This window comes from Staurois parvus, unplaced genomic scaffold (assembly GCF_062004578.1).
Source record: "Staurois parvus isolate SC_StPar_1 unplaced genomic scaffold, SC_StPar_1.0 ptg000520l, whole genome shotgun sequence".
NCBI lineage: Eukaryota > Metazoa > Chordata > Amphibia > Anura > Ranidae > Staurois > Staurois parvus.
Genome location: NW_028318316.1, coordinates 617,327 through 638,105, shown reverse-complemented (window position 1 = coordinate 638,105; position 20,779 = coordinate 617,327). Strand labels below are relative to the sequence as shown.

Sequence of the window (20,779 nt, the reverse complement as noted above, 5' to 3'; positions counted from 1 at the left end):
CTGCAATCTTCTAGATGATTGTTTTAAACAACAGTAATTGATTCACCACCAGTAAATGTCTTTTGAAAGTCACATTCAATGCTTTTAAATTATAGGTTCACCTTTAGGAACATTTTACATGTTACACCACTATTTTAGGATGTAACATGCTCCTAATCACCTGCCTTCTACCACCAGAGCCCCCTCCCTGTGACTGCTTGTGGGGGTTCCTTGACACACAGACTTGTAGTTCTCAATGGACTGTGAGTGTGTTAAAGATTCTGTATAACGCCCTACAGAATAGACAGTGCACAGTCCACAAAACTGACAGTCCATACAGAGGTAAGAACACAGAACTGTAGGCAGTGTCTGCAAGAGCCTGATGTTGCACCCATGATCCACTGATCACGGGCACAATGCTCTGCAGGCTCCTGTGATAAAATCAATGAATGCACATTTTTTTCCTGCAGAAATATGTGCATTTATTATTTTTTTCCTAAAGGTGAACTTAGCCTTTAACCGTGTTCCCGCTGCTCTATAGTAGAACTACTGCTACAGGGCAACAGAGCTGCGCAAAATCACACACAGATACAGTGGGGCAAAAAAGTATTTAGTCAGCCACCAATTGTGCAGGTTCTCCCACTTAAAAAGATGAGAGAGGCCTGTAATTGGCATCATAGGTAAACCTCAACTATGAGAGACAAAATGAGAAAAAAAATCCAGACAATCACATTGGCTGATTTGGCAAGAATTTATTTGCAAATTATGGTGGAAACTAAGTATTTGGTCAATAACAAAAGTTCATCTCAATACTTTGTTATATATCCTTTGTTGGCAATGACAGAGGTCAAACGTTTCCTGTAAGTCTTCACAAGGTTGGCACACACTGTTGCTGGTATGTTGGCCCATTCCTCCATGCAGATCTCCTCTAAAACAGTGATGTTTTGGGGCTGTCGCTGGGCAACACGGATTTTCAGCTCCCTCTAAAGGTTTTCTATGGGGTTGAGATTTGGAGACTGGCTAGGCCACTCCAGGACCTTGAAATGCTTCTTACGAAGCCAATCCTTCATTGCCCGGACGGTATGTTTGGGATCATTGTCATATTGGAAGACCCAGCCACGTTTCATCTTCAATGCCCTTGCTGATGGAAGGAGGTTTGCACTCAAAATCTCACGATACATGGCCCCATTCATTCTGTCCTGTACATGGATCAGTCGTCCTGGTCCCTTTGCGGAGGAACAGCCCCAAAGCATGATGTTGCCACCCCCATGCTTCACAGTAGGTATGGTGTTCTTTGGATGCAACTCAGCATTCTCTCTCCTCCTCCTACCAAACAGTTCTATTTTTGTTTCATCTGACCATATGACATTCTCCCAATCCTCTTCTGGATCATCCAAATGCTCTCTAGCAGACTTCAGACGGGCCTGGACATTTACTGGCTTAAGAAGGGGGACACGTCTGGCACTGCAGGATCTGAGTCCCTGGCGGCGTAGTGTGTTACTGATGGTAGCCTTTGCTACGTTGGTCCCAGCTCTCTGCAGGTCATTCACTAGGTCCCCCCGTGTGGTCCTGGGATTTTTGCTCACCGTTCTTGTGATCATTTTGACCCCACGGGGTGAAATCTTGCGTGGAGCCCCAGATTGAGGGAGATTATCAGTGGTCTTGTATGTCTTCCATTTTCTAATTATTGTTCCCACAGTAGATTTGTTCACACCAAGCTGCTTGCCTATTGAAGATTCAGTCTTCCCAGCCTGGTGCAGGTCTACAATTTTGATTCTGGTGTCCTTCAACAGCTCTTTGGTCTTCACCATAGTGGAGTTTGGAGTGTGACTGTTTGAGGTTGTGGACAGGTGTCTTTTATACTGATAAAAAGTTCAAACAGGTGCCATTGATACAGGTAATGAGTGCAGGACAGAGGAGCCTCTTAAAGAAGAAGGCACAGGTCTGTGAGAGCCAGAAATCTTGCTTGTTTGTAGGTGACCAAATACTTATTTTCCACCATAATTTGTAAATAAATTCTTTCCGAATCAGCCAATGTGATTGTCTGGATTTTTTTTCTCATTTTGTCTCTCATAGTTGAGGTCTACCTATGATGCCAATTACAGGCCTCTCTCATCTTTTTAAGTGGGAGAACTTGCACAATTGGTGGCTGACTAAATACTTTTTTGCCCCACTGTATATATATATATATGTGTGTGTGATTTGCAGTTACAGGTAGCCGCCCTACCCACACCACCATTGGCGGCTAGTGATGTCAATCACTGGGTCCCGGCTGCAGATTCGCTGCCAGCACCCGGCGATTGTGTAGAACTGACAGGGGAGAGACCTGTGTGTAAATAACACAAGTCTCTGTCCTGCCAGCAAGGATATGCTGCTGTGTATTTCTATACACAGCAGAGAAATACACAGCAGCATGTCTCCCTAGTAAAACACACACAGCACATCATGTAAAACAGCACACAGCACACTGTTAACCCTTTAATCACCCCAGATGTTAACCCATTCCTGCCAATGTCATTAGTACAGTGTCAGTGCTTTTTATTAGCACTGATCACTGTATTAGTGTCATTGGGATGTCAGTGGCAGTTAGTCAGTTCCCCCAGTGTCAGAGTGCCCGCTGCAGTCCCGCAGTTCCGCTATAAGTCGCTGAATGCTGCCATTACTACCGTATTTTCCGGCGTATAAGACGACCCCCTACTTTTCCTGTTAAAATATAGGGTTTGAGCTATACTCGCCGTATAAGACTACCCCTCTTCCAACGCACACCAAATAAAAAAACATCAGATTTGATTTCAATATGGTATGCTATTTCAGTATGGTATTCCAATGATGGGACACTATTCCTCCCACTGACACCAATGATGGGACACTATTCCTCCCACTGACACCAATGATGAGGCACTATTCCTCCCACTGACACCAATGATGGGGCACTATTTCATCCACTGACACCAATGATGGGGCACTATTCCTCCCACTGATACCAATGATGGGACACTATTCCTCCCACTGACACCAATGATGGTGCCCCATCATTAGTGTCAGTGTGTGAGGAATAGTGTCCCATCATTAGTGTCAGTGGGAGGAATAGTGCTCCATCATTGGTGTCAGTGGGAGGAATAGCACCCCATCATTGGTGTCAGTGGGAGGAATAGTGCCCCATCATTGGTGTCAGTGGGGAGAATAGCGCCCCATCATTGGTGTCAGTGGGAGGAATAGTGTCCCATCATTAGTGTCAGTGGGAGGAATAGTGCCCCATCATTGGTGTCAGTGGGAGGAATAGTGTCCCATCATTACTGTCAGTGGGAGGAATAGTGCCCCATCATTGGTGTCAGTGGGGAGAATAGCGCCCCATCATTGGTGTCAGTGGGAGGAATAGTGTCCCATCATTAGTGTCAGTGGGAGGAATAGTGCCCCATCATTGGTGTCAGTGGGAGGAATTGCGCCCCATCATTGGTGTCAGTGGGAGGAATAGCGCCCCATCGTTGGTGTCAGTGGGAGGAATAGCGCCCCATCATTGGTATCAGTGGCAGGAATTGCGCCCCATCATTGGTGTCAGTGGGAGGAATTGCGCCCCATCATTGGTGTCAGTGGGAGGAATTGCGCCCCATCATTGGTGTCAGTGGGATGAATTGCGCCCCATCATTGGTGTCAGTGGGAGGAATAGTGTCCCATCATTAGTGTCAGTGGGAGGAATTGCGCCCCATCATTGGTGTCAGTGGGAGGAATAGCACCCCATCATTGGTATCAGTGGCAGGAATTGCGCCCCATCATTGGTGTCAGTGGGAGGAATTGCGCCCCATCATTGGTGTCAGTGGGAGGAATAGTGCCCCATCATTGGTATCAGTGGGGAGGAGGAATAGTGCCCCATCATTGATGTCAGTGGGAGGAATTGCGCCCCATCATTGGTGTCAGTGTGGAGGAGGAATAGTGCCCCATCGTTGGTGTCAGTGGGGGAGGAACAGTGCCTCACCGTTGGTGTCAGTGTGGAGGAGGAATAGTGCCCCATCATTGGTTTTCATTAGGGAGGAGGAATAGTGCCCCATCGTGGGTGTCAGTGGGGGAGGAAGAGTGCCTCATTGTTGGTGTCAGTGTGGAGGAGGAATAGTGCCCCATCGTTAGTGTCAGTGGGGGAGAGGAGCGGCTGCTCCTTCTTTTAGTTCGGCCGCTCGATTTTCGCGGGGCCACTCGGCTCCGCCTCCTCGCCGGTGATTGGTCGCCTGTGTGCCTTTCCAGTGCTGGTGCCCAATCACCGGTGAGGAGTCGGAGCCGAGCGACCATCGAGCGGCCGAACTGAAAGAAGGAGCAGCCGCGCTTCCTGGACCGGATCGTCGTGGGACCAGAGCCAGGTAAGGTACAGCAGCCCCTCTGCCCACCCCTGTACTTAGTGTCCGTTGGAGGAGGAGGGGGGGCGGCGCCGCCCCTCGAAAAAGTGCCGCCCTGACACTGGCTCGCCGTATACTGGCGTATAAGACGACCCCTGACTTTTCAGAAGATTTTCATGGGTTGAAAAGTTGTCTTATACGCCGGAAAATACGGTAGTATAAGAAAAATAAAAATTCCACTATATATACTACCATTTGTAGACGCCATAACTTTCACGTAAACCAATTAATTTACATGTATTGGTATTTTTTTTTTATAGCAGAGAGATGTAGCAGAATACATTTTGGCCTAAATTTATGAAGACATTTTATTTAAACCATTTTTTATTTGATATATTTTATAGCAAAAAGTAAAAAAATATTGGGGTTTTTATTTTTTTGTTTATAGCGCAAAAAATAAAAACTGCACAGGTGATCAAATACGTCACGAAGAAAGCTCTATTTGTGGGAAAAAAGGAGTTACATTTCATTTATGTACAGCGTTGCATGACTGTGCAATTGTCAGTTAAAGTAACGTAGTGCCGTATCGCAAAAAATGGCCTGGTCAGGAAGGGGGGTAATTCCTCTGGAGGACAAGTGGTTAAAGAGTAACTACACTTTTCTTGAGAAAAATACATTCCCCTCTGGGTGATGGATGTACTGGGATTTTTTTTTACAAAGACATATAGCAGAATACATTTTGGCCTAAATTTATGAAGAAATTTAGATTTTTTTAAATTTAAAAGGACATACATTTAATTTCATTTAATTCATTATGTACAGCATTGCATGACCGCGCAAATGTCAGTTGAAGTAACGCAGTACATCACAAAAATGGCCTTGTCAGGAAGGGGGTAAATCCTCTGGAGGGCAAATTTTTAAATATCTCCACATGTGTACATGTGGACACAAGCAGCCTGCTTAGGTTGTGTATCTTGCCATCTTGCACCATTTCTTTGTAGTGGATAAAGTCCTTACAGGATATCTGTAACTTACAAGAAGACATGAATGAACTGTTTGATTGAGCAGCTATGTGACGTATGAGGTTCATTGTTGATAAATGTAGCGTTATACACTTTAGAGCTAAAAACATGCATACATCTCAGTCTGAGGCACTCCAGACTGTATACTTCCTTTGAACAATGGTGTCTGGGCTCTTTATATCAGTTTCTGAATAGCTCTGTACTCCCAGATATGTCCTCTGCCATGTCCAAATTGGAGCAGGACTTGGGAATTTCCTTTTCCTAAGAGAAGTGGCTGAACATGTAACCAATCTCCGTAGAAGTACTAAATCTGTTCTGGTCCGAGAAACAGCCCTCATACTTCACACAAGGTGGTATATGACCCTGGCTAGGGTTCTTAGGTTTTATTCTTTGGTCCCCCTTATTTCGTGTACTCATGTACTGAATTGGGCTCCTTGGTACATATTTTTTGGTGCTGTAAGAAACTGCTCCCTTTTGGCTGCAAATCACCTCTAAGACAGTCCTCATAGCTTCATGTTCCATTACATAGACAGCACCCATGTGCCTACTCTTCACTCCTATCCCTGATGTCCTTCCCCCTTGTGAGAGGTTATTACATACTTTCTGTAGCGCTGCCCTGTGGGTTTTTGCATTTAATTGGCACTCCCCTAATATCCCCGGGTCCCAAGTTATGGACTCTATCCACATAATGGAACACATTCATCATACTGCCCATGACACCATTGCCATCTTTAATAATAAATGAAACTACTGGAATGTATATTAGGGTATTAATTGAATTCGGCCTTTTCTTCCACATATTCGGGACCTTCTGTTTTGATCTGGTACTACTTTTTCTGTTCATCAGATTTTTTTTTAATCATATACTGATCCTGCTTTTTTCATTGGATACATTTATTATTATACGGCTATATGCCTCACAAATTCCAATCTCTGTGGATTTTCTTTTATGTACGGTACAGCATAGCTCTGACTTGTTAGAATTGTACTTCCTTTTGTTTTCTGTAACTCAACGTATAAGCAACTGTTGACTGCCAATTTCCTACTGAAAGGATCTGTGTGTTCTGGTAGATAATAGATAATCATGCAATGCCAGGCTGCAGTTTCTAAATATATCAATAATACAATATATCTGTTCTCCCACAGTACACACAACATGGAAATGCGATGATTTTAGTAAATATAAACTGCTAAATATCTTTTCTAATCAGCAGTATAGAGCAGTCTTGGGAATTATATCAGTGTGTAGCTGAGCACTGGTTAAAGCTTGTAGGAGAGGTTTCCATTCTCCTCTGACTGTCCTATGAGGCTGCATAACCCCTGACCCTCTATCTGGACAGTGCTAATTGGCCCTGTGCTGATCACATGCACCTTCCCAAAGAAAAAAAAAACTAAAGAAATACACACTGAACTGAGCATGTGAAGAGTGACTCCTAGAGCTTCGTACTATCAGCAGATGGATTGCGGACAGTAAAAGAAGAGGAGAATCAGAGACAGGATCAAACAGCGTTTTTACACAATGCAGAGAATTAACCCCTTAGGTTTCACAGTGAGTATAACAAGCATGCCTTGCTGCATATACAGACTGATTTTACTGTTGTGGGTTTAGTAACACTTTAAGGGCATTGCATCTGGCAGATGTTTAAGATCTTTAAGATGTTTAACCTCCACTTACAGAAAGGCTTCTTCACCATAAATGAAAATGTGAAATAGACTCCCTCAGAAACTAGCTTTAGCCAGCTTGGTATATTGTTTAGAATAAAATCTGGATACATTCCAAATGCACAAAATATAACTGCCTATTAATATATAAATAATAACACCGGAGATTGTTAATTCAAAGAATATTGGATTGCTTTAGGGTATGCTGTAGGAACAGTTTGGACCATGCTTTATAAGGGTTTTTTGCCTTTCTCTGGATCAACTGTGGTATAGTGCTCTGTGTATGGGGAGTTTTAATATAGTTTGCATTTCTATTGGTTGAATTTGATGGACTTCTCACCTTTTTCAACCTCACTGACTGTGTAACTATGTGCCAGCCTTGTAATGCTTTCTGACATGTATTAAGCCATTGTAAAGCCAGGAGGGAGAGGCATTCTCAAACGTTTCTGGCACATGATGAGAATAAGGTCATTCAAAAATGACACGTAGAGCTGTTAAGCCAAGTTTTATGTTTTATAAATTAAAATAATTCTCTCATGAGGCTAACCATGCTCAACCGCCATAGGCATCAGCATTACATTTCACAGAGATCTGGCATGTTTATGATTCATTTTTAATATTACATTTTAACAAGATTAGTATCTAACTGTATGACATCAGTATCTAACTGTTTTTTAAAGTATAACTAAAGGCAAAACTTTTTTTTAGTTTTGGACAGAGTGGAGAGGGATTAGAATGATTGTCAGTTTTGTCTGTACCCCTGTTAAGGAGATTCACCCTCTCCATTCATCCTGTTAGCCATTATCATTGAAAATGAAAGTAAAAGAAAATTCCAAATTGTGGGTTGTCCCTGGAAATGTGATAGAGAGGAAATCTTCCAATGGGGACACTAGTTCCGGTGACCTGGGGTCCCCAAGGAATTCCCTTCATTTGCAGGAATTTCCTCTCACTTCCTGTTTGGCTATGGGAAGTGAAGGGAAATCTCACCAATGGGACACAGATAGCAAAAAAAAAAAATCTGACAGAGGTTATAACTCTGCCTTGTCTATCCAAAATGAAAAAAAAAGAGTTTTGCCTATAGTTCTACTTTAAAGCATTGCTGTATTCGTAATCTGGTAGGATTTGTGGTCTTCAGTAATAATTATGTTACACATAGTATATAGTGGCTTTTCTTTTCAATATGATATGTCATTTCAACCAATCAAAATAAATTGTTTTGATACCATACTATCTGTTTGCAAAGATTTCCATTCCAAGCTGTGAAAAATTTAACCACTTGCCCTCCAGTGGATTTACCCCCCCCCCCCCCCCCCTCCTGACCAGGCCATTTTTTGCGATATGGCTCTGCATTAACCACATGCCGCCTAGCCACTGTAGAAATACGGCAGCAGGGCGGCACGGCTGGGCAAAACCACGTTTTAAAACGTGTGTTTTTAAAAGAGGTAGGGGGCGCGCGCGAGCCGATCATGGCCGCGGATGTCAGTCGCCGGGTCACAGCCGGTCGTTACCGGCTATGTCCTAGCGATTAGCGGCAATCAGTGACAGAGAGCACAGCTGCAGTAGCTGTGCTTTCTGTCAGTTCCCTGACAGCTCCTGACACGCTGATCGGGACAGAAGAGTTTATCTGTCCCGATCAGCGGTGTTCCCGATCAGCGGTGTTCCCTGCAGTACACCCCCCCCCGCCCCCTAGTAAAACTCTTGTTAACTCTTTTTGTATGAGTATAGATTTATGCTTCTTCCAAGCATGTTTGAAGCTGTTTACTGATGACTGGCTCACTACCTCTGCTGGAAGTTTATTTCAAGCATCAACTACTCTTTAAGTGAAATAGTACTTTCTGGCATTAGTTTTGAACTTTCCTCCTGTTAGTTTAAGGTCATGTCCTCGTGTTCTTGATTTTCGTTTTGTGTTGAAAATACTGCCCTTCTGCGGGCAAGCAAAGCAAGTGAAGTCAAGTGAAGCATTCGGCACCAGCGCTGCCGCCGATTGCTTCCACACAGTGCCAGCCTCTCCATGCCCCTGGCATGAGGTCTTCCGGGCTCCGCTTGCCCATCTGCGGGCCCTGCTCACTGTCGGCTAGAGGGGAGGGAGAAGAGCAGACAAGTCCACTCCCCTCCCCTTCTTGTGCTGACCCGGAAGTGACTTTATGATGTAACTTCCTGGTACCAGTTGAGAAATTGTAATGCAATCCCTGGGAAAGAGCAATCCCCAGTGGAGCAGAAGGGAGACAACCAGGGTCTTTTAGACCTTGGATGCCTCAAAGAGAACCTGTTGCCAAAAATCATCACATAGGGGACTTTGTCCCCTATGTGATGGAAAAAAAAGTTTTGTTTTTTTTTAAATTGCAAAAAATTAAAGTTATACCCAAGCACATACTATCCCCTCCCAAAAAAATATTGAGGCCCCCCCACCCCCACATATACGCACGTACAAACGTAAATGCAAACGCTGGGGCGCCTATGCATGAAACCGTCGATTGCGATACACAGGTTACATATCGCCACGCATGCATGAGAGCATGCATGAGAGCAATAATTCTAGCACCCGACCTCCTCCATAATGCTAAACTGGTGATCTATAAGGAAATGTCGACCTATAGAAAATATAGGGTACTGAAGTTTGTCGCCATTTCACTAGCGGGCACAAATTTAAGGTTTGACGAGTTGGATATCTATTTACTCGCTGCAACCTCATCTTTTATATTTTACAAAAAAAAAGGTGATTTATTGCTTTTTTGTGCCCTAAAATTAACTTGCTTCTATTTTTTACTGAAATTTTGCGGTAACATCATGCGACATAAAAAATTGGAATTACAACTAATTTATTCTCTAGGGTCTCTGCTTTCAGAAAATATATCATGTTTGGGGGTTTTATGTAATCTTCAGGCCTAAAATATCTCTGCTTTCAGAAAATATATCATGTTTGGGGGTTTTACGTAATCTTCAGGCCTAAAATGTGTGCAAAAACCACAAAAACGGCTCTGGCAGCAAAAATGCAAAAAAGGCTCTGGCAGCGAAAGGGATTAAGTATAAGCTCTGACCCAACCTTTCCTGATGAGAAGCCCATTGGTGCTGATTACACTTCAAGGTCTCTCTCTTCCCTGCTTGTCTCCGGGTGCTGTGCTGGAGACAGGCAGGGGGGAGGAGATATTCAGCGCAATGTTAAAAATATTACACTTTTAAATCGCCCTAAAGCCTCTTTTGTTTTTAAAAGGCCCAGACATTCCTAAAATCATGTCCGATTTAAATACGGTTTTGGTTAATTTTTTTTTTTTTTTATCTGGACAAGTAGATTGTCATGAGGGACAAGTAGATTGGGACCCCAATGTAGTCCCTGGACAAGTAGTTTTTTCAAAAATGTCCACACCCCTGGATATACATTAAAAAAGGAGCATGTATACTTAAAAGTTGGCTCTTGCAATAAACGGGAAAAATATTGGGAATTAAATGTATGGCCTCCTAGTTGCCTAGCAGTAGACACAGAACGAACATGCAACAAGTCAGAGAAAAGTCACAGAACAATAATTAAAAAATGGAAAAAGGAAACGTTTTCGGTCATGATATCCAAGTTTGGGAAGCTCAGATGTCATCTATGACAAGCACATAAAACAGTTTAAAAATCACTACTTTGAAGTCTGATATGCATATAGAAAAGACTTCCGCTAGTTATTGGTACTAAAAGCATCTCCTGGTAACCTCAGAAGACAGTCTTTCTGGCAATTTTCTTTCACACACTACAGTAGAATAGTGCAGGAATGTCATACTTTGCAAAGTATGTGGTGTTAGTTTTGGAAGCCTCTTTTAGAAATTGTACAACACTTGATTTATCTCCTTGGCGCAGTGTTGCCCAGCTGCATAAACTCTTTTGTTTAGTTACCTCAGTCCTTCTGCTACCACAAAAATGAATTCTATGGAAAGTTCTGTGATGTACACAAGATGGAATGAGAAAAGTAATTAAAAGTTCTCCTGTGGATCTGACTACTGCTGAGATTTGTACAAAAGCTGATTAATTCCTGTTAATATCCTTCTGAGTTGCAAGTTGTGCTTGCACTGGTTTTAAACGTCTGAAGCGAGAAGAGATCCATATAAAAAAAATGAATGGAAATAGTTAACAAAAAAATGTAAAAAAGGCAGTTAGAGAACATGGTCATGTGACCTCTCAACATCAAATGACAGGCTTTCCTTCAGTCACATAAAGCAGAGAGAACTGTGTCAGATACTGCAAGCTGCATACCACGGATTGCATTATTTTTTGTTCTAACATTCTTTATTTATAGCATAGGTTTTCGTTAAGTACAGAAGCAAAGGAATGCCACCTAGACAGGAGCTGACCTAAGTACATTCAAATCGCATAATAAAGCAATTGTCACGACAAAACTAAATTGTATCAAACATTAAGTCGAGAACCTTGGCTATATGGTAAACTGTCCCAACTATACAAAATGAGATCGGCATCCTTTCTGCATGTACAGAAAAACAGAAACAGATAAAAGAGGACGAAGAAAGAAAGTAAAGAATGACAATCAGAGGTATGATGGTAGGGGAAGGGACTTCAAGCCACTGAGTGTGTCAGGGACTCATAATCACTAGAACAAGAGGGACCAGTGGACCCACCTGCTGCATTTTTCAATGAGTCCCAAACACAGACTTTGGCATGCAGGAGTACTGCAAAGAACAATGGAGAGTAGATAGTGATATAGACCCCAGTGAATAATGTGCAAAGGGCAGTAACCCTTAGGGCTCATGTACATTGCTAAACTGACGTTCAGGAGCTGTTGAGCGGTTTTTTCAGCAGCCCCTGAACTCTCCCTAAAGTGTTCCTATCTGTCCATGTACACATAGTTGTTTACAGTCATTTACAAGCAGTTGAGTTTACAGTCGTTTTCTTGAGCACACCAAAATTGTGTTCAGGGGTAGATATTACTGGCATTTCAAACGCCAAATGCTTATTTTCTGCACCTGTATCAATGCTTATTTTCATATCGGCCAATGGACGATAGGGGTGTTTTCGGCCTAAACGTTTCAGCCACCGAAATTTCGGTGCACCCCTAGTTCTTAAAGTGTTACTAAACCCACAACAGTAAAATCAGTCTGTATATGCAAAAGCCTCAAAAGGCTGTTTGATCCTGTCTTCTCTACTGTCCCCATTCCATCTACTGATAGTACAGAGCTCTAGGAGTCATTCTGCACTTGCTCTGTATAGTGTGTATGGCTAGGAAGTATTTTTCTTCTTTGGGAGGGTGCATCAGGGCCAGATAGAGGGTCGGGGTTGTGCAGCCTAATAGGACAGTCAGAGTAGAATGAAAACTCCTTCTACAAGCGTTAGCCAGTGCTCAGCTGGACACTGATAGAAGTTACAGGACTGCTATATACTGCTGATTAGAAAAGGTGTTTAGCAGTTTATATTTACTAAAATAATTGCACTTTTCCATGTTCTGTGTATTGTGGGAAACCAGATATAGTGAATGCAGGGTCTGGGGTTCAGTAACACTTGAGGAACAAATATATTGCTGCACATTTACCTGTGAAGTCAAACAGTTTAATCCTTCTTTTTAAATGTCCTGCTTTTAGTTAAAACATATCTGGTGATCCTAAAATGGAACTTCATTCTCTCAATCAGCAGTGGCTTTTGTGAATCCTTATGCTGCTAGCATTAGTAAATAGATAGTAACGTAAAACATATTTACTTGTTTTAAACTGTTTTTATGTGTGTTAAATTACTTCCAGGCATTTCCATATTGTGTGTACTGTGGGAGACCAGATATACTGAATGCAGGTCTGGGTTTAGTAACACTTTAAGGTGTCCGTTTATGACACAGAGAATAGCTGCGATTCATTGGATCGCAGCTATTCTCTGGTCATTCACAGTTTATGACACTCAGGAGAACATGTTCAGTCCTTCACTGGAGATCTGTGTTCTCCCACCAGATTCTCCAGCCCAGAGCTGGAGAATCGGAGGAACCGCAAACTAAGCAGAGATAATTTACCTCTGCTTAGTAAACTGATCTTTTACTGTAATCTCACGAGATTATAGTAAAATCAGCTGTTTTCCAGCGTTTGTAGACTGTTCTCCCTTCATTTGGAGAACTGATCTACATATGCTTCATAAACGGCATTCACAGGAGAACTGTGTTCTCCGACAATGCCAGAGAACTAAGCAGCGATCTGTTACTGCTGGTTCATAAACGGACACCTTAGCCAGGACAGTTCATGTGAAACTATCCAAGGGGACAAGCACGAAAAATGTTCTCATATGACAAAAGAATTAACGATTTTTGTTTAATCATGCTAATATTTGTTAAAAAAAACCCAAGTTGCATGCTTGGAAACAAAAGAAGACATTTTAATACAATACAATACATTACATTACTTCCAAAGTTTAATTCTGTCTTACAAGAATTTTCTTAACTTTATTAGCCTCTTCATTTTTGATATGAGACCAGCATGCAAAAAAACAAAGGACGACCATTTGTCTGATATTCTTATTGTGTGTACGAGGCTTAACACTTCTCCATTTTACAAAAATGTTTTGTTACGTCTTTGTTCCCGGTGAAGTGATTTTTTTTTTACCACCTCCAGTTCTGAAAGAAAGTAGGGGAAAGCCTCCAATGGGGACAAAGTTTGTAATAACAAGCTATATATCAACCTATGCTGATCAAAAAAAAATCTAAAAAGGGTACAGGCTCATCTATTAAGATCACCACATCCAGATTATGATAACTTTAAATGGGAAGTCAAAGAAGACTTTTAAGGTACCCAACCAAATCTTTGCTATTATAATAGATTACCTTTTTCAGTATTGCAGTAAAATATAATTTTTGGTTAGTACAGATTTTTCTCTTACAATTCCTCAATATTTGTCATTATTCCCAGCCCACACCATATATTTCTGTTCTTATTTGATCTTGCATACCACACCATATGAGCTTGTGGTTGATTTTGGACATTGAGGTCTTAGTATCTGTCCTCGGATCCCCTATGCCATCCCTGGGAATTCCTTTTTAGCATAGATAAAATATGTAATATTTAGTGAAACTATAGAGTATATATGTGTCCATGTACATCAGGCATTTGTACCAGTATTTTAAGAGCAGTGTTTTAGAGGCACCAAAAACGCACCATAGCTACAATTAGAAAGGAGCTCATGAGCACAGTTTACGTCTGCAAATGTGCATAAAAGCATGTGTATAAGCATAAATGTATGTAAATTATTATTCTGGCCAGTATATTGCATTTACGCTCAACCCCATATGCTTAAACACACATATATATACGCAATATTAGATTAATTTTTTTCTACCAAGTTCTGGCAGAAAAAAATCCGGCATATTTGAAGAAAACATTCATAGTTAGATAGATTGGGGTAGAGACTTCCAGAGGATGGGCTTGGCTTCGGAGAAGTCCTGGAGACAAGCATGGGAGGAGGAGATAAGGGAGCTAGAGAGCAGGAGGTCGTGGGAGGATCGGAGAGGATGGATTGGGTGATATTTGGAGACAAGGTTGGGAATGTAATTGGGGCCAAAGTTATAAGTGGCTTTATATGTTATTGTTAATGTTTTGAATTTTTTTCGTTGGGCAACGGGAAGCCAGTGGAGGAATTGGCAGAGAGGGATGGCAGACATGGAATGGCTGGTAAGGTGGATGAGTCTGGCAGCAGCATTCATGATAGACTGAAGAAGGGGATAGCCTGTGATTAAGTAGGCCAATGAAGAGGGAGTTATAATAGTCAAGGCGAGAGATAGCAAGGGAGTGAATAAGTTGCTTAGTGGTTTCAGAGGTTAAATACGGGCGTATCTTGGAGATGTTATGGAGGTGAAGTCTACAAGATTTGGACAGTGAAATGATTTGGGGCTGAAAGGACAAATGACAGTTCAGGTTTACATCTAGTAGTCTGGCATGAGGGAAGGGACTGACAGTTGTATTATTGATCTTGATGGAGAAGTCAAGGGAGGTGGCATGGACTGAAGGGAATATTATGAGCTCAGTTTTAGAAAGATTGAGTTTGAGGAAGTAAAGTGACATCCATGCTGATATGTCACTTGGTAGGTTAGTAATGCGAGAGAAGACTGATGGGGTGAGGTAAGGAGTAGAAAGATAGATTTGTGTGTCATCAGCATAGAGATGGTACTTGAAGCCATGGTAGTTTATCAAGTGACCAAGGGAGAAGGTGTAGATGGAGAAGAGAAGGGGTCCAAGGACAGAACCATGAGGGACCCCTACAGAAAGAGGAAGTGGAGAGGAGGAGGCAGCGTTATAGGTAACACTGAAGGAGCGCTGCGATAGGAGAAGAACCAGGAGAGAGCAGAGTCTCGGAGGTCAAGAGAGTGGAGTTTTTTGAGGAGGAGGGGATGGTCAACAGTATCAAAAGCCGCAGAGAGGTCAAGTAGTAAGAGTACGGAGTAGTGGCCATTGGTTCTAGCAGTTAGTAAATAATCAGTGAGTTTTAGTAGGGCAGTTTCAGTGGAGTAGAGTGAGCGAAAATCAGACTGTAAAGGGTCAAGAAGGTTGTTGTCAGTGAGGTAGGAGCTCAGGCAATTGTAGAGATAAATCTATACTGTGAGCAGTATTCTTTTTTATTTTATTGCAATAATAATAAAATGAGCCAATGATAGGGGTTTTTCTTTTCTCTTTACCACTGTCTAAATTTAAAAAGGAAAGCTTTAGTCTTTGTAATTGAGCTGGTGGGTGGGGGACTGTCTAGTATGTATGCCAGTATCCAGTGTTTACTTTGTCATTTGACTATGACAGTAGTGTGAGACACTTAGTCTCATGCATGATGGTGTACTAGAGATTAGTGTTATTTTTGCCCTTAGCAGCCAATCAGTTTCTAATTTTTCTGCAGTGCAGGCCAAAAATAAAATGAAGAATGTAACTGCTGTAGACACCATACTTTATTTTCTAGACTTTCCATAGGTGAACACATGCATGTCTCAGCTTTTTTCTTTAAAAGGATTATAACCGTGTAACTCTTTCATTTTTTTATTCAGAAACATTTCAATAAAGATTTATTGTTTCTGTCTAAGGTGTGATTACTTATGAGCAGCTGCCATATTTTATAAAAAATACAATTCCTCTCTTGTAAAAAGTATGGAAACTTTCTATTATATTTTGACCTGTGCAGTACTGGAATTATCAGAATTCGCCTTTGTGTTGTTGAAACTATAGGCTCTTACACCTAGGAACGGTAAATCCATTCTGTTCCTATGTAATATACAATATGTTAAGATTTATGTAACACTTTTTTCCTTTGTGACTCCAAGGCTTTACAATTTTACATTTGTTTTTCCATTAAAATAGGAAAACTGGCTTTCTTTCCTATAGGCTGAGCTGACCCACTGTATTTTAATTATCTAGAGGTGCAGAGCTAGGGGACAATTCTAAAATGTCAGAGCTGCATGACTGAATCCAAAGCAATTTTTGAATTATTTGGAAATTTTACTAGTCTGAAATAAATGAGGCCAGTTGCCTAAAGTGTATTTCCACTTTTGTAGTCAAAAGTTGGAAAAATCCTACTATACATTTGTTATACTGTATTTTCCTATTCACACAGTTTACCTAAAAAAAAAACAAATAAAAGTCTATTTCTCACCTTTTTATTTTTGTTATGCTATGTGAATGAGAACATGTAACAAATATAGAGCAGGTGTTATCCCAATTAGGCTGCAAAGGTAGAAATACATTTAATTCTGGTCAGGCCAGTCCCAAAATGATTTTTCAAAGGTACTGAAAACAGTATGACTGATTATTTAGCCTGCCAGAAGAAACATGCGCCATCTCCATTTATTATAACTCTTTCTTTGCAAAGTCTTCGTGTGGCACATGTAACTGTGGGCTTTATTTACTAAAGACTCAGAATCTCGTGCACTTTTGCATGGAAACCAATCAGCTTACAGGGTTTAATGATAAAGCTTAACTGAACAATCTGAGGTTAGAAACTGATTGGCTACCATGCACGGGTGAACAAGATTCTGAGTGAACCAGCTTTTGTAAATAAACTCCACAGTGTACAAACATCTTCAATAATTAAATATCCTATCCTTAACCTTCCTAGCGGTCTAATTATGTCCATATTTCTGTGCTCAAAGCGGTACATATTTTTGCATGGAAATATGTATTTTTTTTATTGTAGGCCTGTAATTTTTAGGAATAACTCACTGAAATCTGTCCGAACAAGAGTCTAGTAAACATCCCGGGTATGTTAAAATTTGAAACACGAAATCATAAATTATAATTTAATAAATAATCATAAAAAATAATAATATAATAAATTTATTTCAATAATATAATCAAACCAAAAACACTGAAATTTGAAATATAGCACCAAGTTCGCACATCACTGAGCAAAGTCGCAAAATCGTTTTCAGTGTCTGATGACAAATTTCCCCACGAATCATCACTCAATTCTGCAAGTGGTTCTAATTTACTATCGCTGTTCTCTAGCTGGTCTAAAACCAATTTTGACCTAAAGGGATGCTTTTTGGACGCCATGGACATTTCTTAATTTCCAGGCAGAAAGAACAGTAAAAATGCAGGCAGGGCACAGGACAAAGCACTAGGGACAAATAAATGTGAAATGGCTTGATACAGTAATGTTTTTCTATGTTATTTTAGTGTATTGAGTGAATGTCACAATATGTCATTTTCAAATTTCCCACCGTTCCGTCCCCCGTACATCCCTACGCTCTCAGGGGACGGAACCCAGATGACAGATGCCGGCATTCGCCGGAGTTCATTACAGGGTACACTGCAGGAGGGACATCGCGGGAGCACAGGACAAGGTAAGTGACCGAGGGATCCCGGAGCCCGAGTGTAGCTCGGGGTTACCGCTTATGGTACTGAAACTTTACCCCGAGCTACACTCGGAATACCGCCAGGGGGGTTAAGGTAGAAAAAAAGGTAGAAGAAAGATGATTTATTAGTCAGAGTCATGTTACCTTTGTAGTGAGAGATGGTGCTTAGGCTAACCCCATATCAAGAATACTAGTTGCCTAGCTTTGTCTGGTTTCCATACTTTATGGGGTTTATTTACTAAAGCTGGAGAGTACAAAATCAGGCTCACTTCTGCATAGAAACCAATCAGTTTCCAGGTTTTATTGCCAAAGCTTAATTGATCAAGCTGAGGTAGAAGCTGATTGGATTCTATGCAGAAGTGAGCCTGATTTTGCACTCTCCAGCTTTAGTAAAGAAACCCCAGTAAGTCACTGAACTGGAACACACATGCATGTTAGAAAGTCAAAGTGCAGTCAGAAATCTAATCTGCATGCTTGTTTCCGGGTTATTGATTATTGGATCAGCATGGCAGCCAAGCAGCTTTTCTATAAGGAGAAGAGTCAGTGGCATCCTACAAATTCCCTCAATACAGGTTACTTTTACAGGTCACACCTAAGCTGCAACGTCTGATGTCTGTATAGATTTTATTTGCTTGCTGATGTTTTTTCATTAGTCTTTTGTGGTCAGTAGTGTGTTGTTATATATAGTTATTGATCATTACTTTCCTTTTTTTTTTCCAAAGTGTGGTAAGCCGCTTCCAGGACTTTCAAAGCAGGAAGATTGCTGTGGAACAGTGGGTACTTCCTGGGGTTTCAGCAAATGCATGAAATGTCCAAAAAAAGCTAGTAAGTAGTGTCAAAGATTTTATCTGCATGTGTGCTTCTGAAACCACACTATAACTTCTTATAACAAGACATACTAATGCACCACAGGGTAGGATGACATTCAATATAGAGGGATGTAAAACAAATATGCTGTGCTAATGAACAATATACAAAGTGTTACAAAGGAAAGAAACAAACTGACAGGTAAAAGTGAGTTCTTGTGCAACATGCATAAGTAAATACGGTAATAATCCCAAATGAATGCAAGTGATATAAGCTGTGAAAGGCTTAATACTCCGAAGTTAAATAGGTATTCCAAGCACCACATGATCTCTAGTGCTTTGCCATCTCGTGCATAATAGGACTTCTATTAGAGTTAGTGGACTCTTTAAATAGAAAAAGAGTCACTCGGGGTCTGGTCCCGAATCCAGCCCTCTGATTATTATTATTATTATACAGGATTTATATAGCACCAATAGTTTGCTCAGCGCTTTACATAATGTAATGTTACAATGCAATTTGGTACAAGAGGAAATAGAGGGCCCTCTGATCATATGACTTTAACTGTCTCCCACCCATCATATAAGGTAATGACGGTGGTTGGCGGTGGTTCTCTTGTTCTGGAGTGGCCGTCATATGACGTCCTTCCATTTTAACTGTGCATGAGGGGTGCGCAGCGCAGCAGTCGGTGGTGCGCTGTGTCCCAAGGACACAGCGGATCACCGATCACTGTAAAGAGCTGATGACATTGGCTCTGTCATGTGATCCGCTGTGTCCAATCACAGCTGATCACATGTAAATAGGAAATGCCGGTTATCGGCAGTCCTCTCCTGCCGCTGACAGCTCGTGAGGAGAGGAGAGCTGATAATCGGCATTCCTCAGAGGGGACATCTACACTGATCATCAGATCATCAATGTAGCCCCATCAGTGCCACCTGTCAGTGCCCATCAATGCCACCTGTAAGTGCCCATCAATGCCACATACCAGTGCCCATCAGTGCACATCGTTGCCACATATCAGTGCCTACCAGTGCACATCAATGCCACATATCAGTGCCCATCAGAGCTGCCTTTCAGTGCCGCCTATCAGTGCCAGTCAGTGTCGCTTATCAGTGCCACCTATCAGTGCCAGTCAGTGCCACCTATCAGTGCCCGTCAGGGCCACCTATCAGTGCCCGTCAGTGCCTCCTAAAAGTTCCAATCAGTGACGCCTAACAGTTCCAATCAGTGCCGTCTATCAGTGCCAGTAAGTGCCGCCTATCAGTGCAGCCTACCAGTGCCCATCAGTGCTATATATGAGTGCTGCCTTTCAGTGCCCATCAGTGATGCCTGTCAATGCCCACAAGTGATGCCTGTCAAAGGCACCTATCAGTGCCTCCTCATCAGTGCCACCTATCAGTGTCCATCAGTGCCACCTATCTGTGCCCATCACTGCAGCCTCATTGGCGCACTTCAGTGCAGGAGAAAAATTAGTTATTTACAAAAGTTTATAGCAGAAACTAAGAAACAACTTTTTTTTCCCAAAGTTTTCAGTCAGTTTGTTTAGCAAAAAATATCTTCGCCCAGCTAACAGGAGAGCTGAGCTGTGAGGCGGTGGGGAGTATGAGCTCCATAGTTGATGAGGAAAAGGGTAAATACTGGATTCATGTGGATTAGGGGTGTCCATGGAGACATAGTGGAGGTTCAGTTCCCTAAACAGGGATTGCAAAGTTGTACAAGCACAAGTGACTTTTTTCTATGTAAAGAGTCTAAGAGTTCTATTATGCACAAGGTGGCAGAGAACTGGAGGTGGTGTGGTGCTTGGAATACTTATTTACCTTTGGAGAATAAAGCCTTTCACAGTTTATATCACTTGCATTCATTTGGGACTATTATTTACTTATGCATTTTGCTCAAGGACTCACATGTATTTGTTGATTTGTTTCTTACCATTGTAACACTTTGTATATTGTTCATAATTGTTTTACATATATTTATTACACAATTTATCAATTGTGCCAGCTGCTGCATAGGCTTTACAGTGTAATTTCTCTCTTTTTAGATACATTTGAATATAGAGGGATGGTTGAAATCCAGTTTTACTGACCATACAGGCAAGCACACCTTATGTTTTAAGATATTTCAGCAAATTTAAATTTTCCTTAAAAGGAAAATACTTATGCAACTATTAGGGCTGATAGTTTTATATTAACCGCTTCCC

At 41.5% G+C, this 20,779-nt stretch overlaps 1 protein-coding gene across 6 annotated transcripts in view; it reads left to right on the top strand.

The window, feature by feature from the left end:
* Positions 1-20,779, top strand: part of LTBP1 (latent transforming growth factor beta binding protein 1) — a 496,680-nt gene that overhangs the window by 318,894 nt on the left and 157,007 nt on the right. For all 6 annotated transcript variants that reach the window (XM_089690181.1, XM_089690179.1, XM_089690180.1 and 3 more), the window contains one exon: positions 18,498-18,600. In XM_089690181.1, the coding sequence (XP_089546307.1) occupies positions 18,498-18,600 (103 nt within the window). The remainder of the gene's footprint in view (positions 1-18,497; positions 18,601-20,779) is intronic.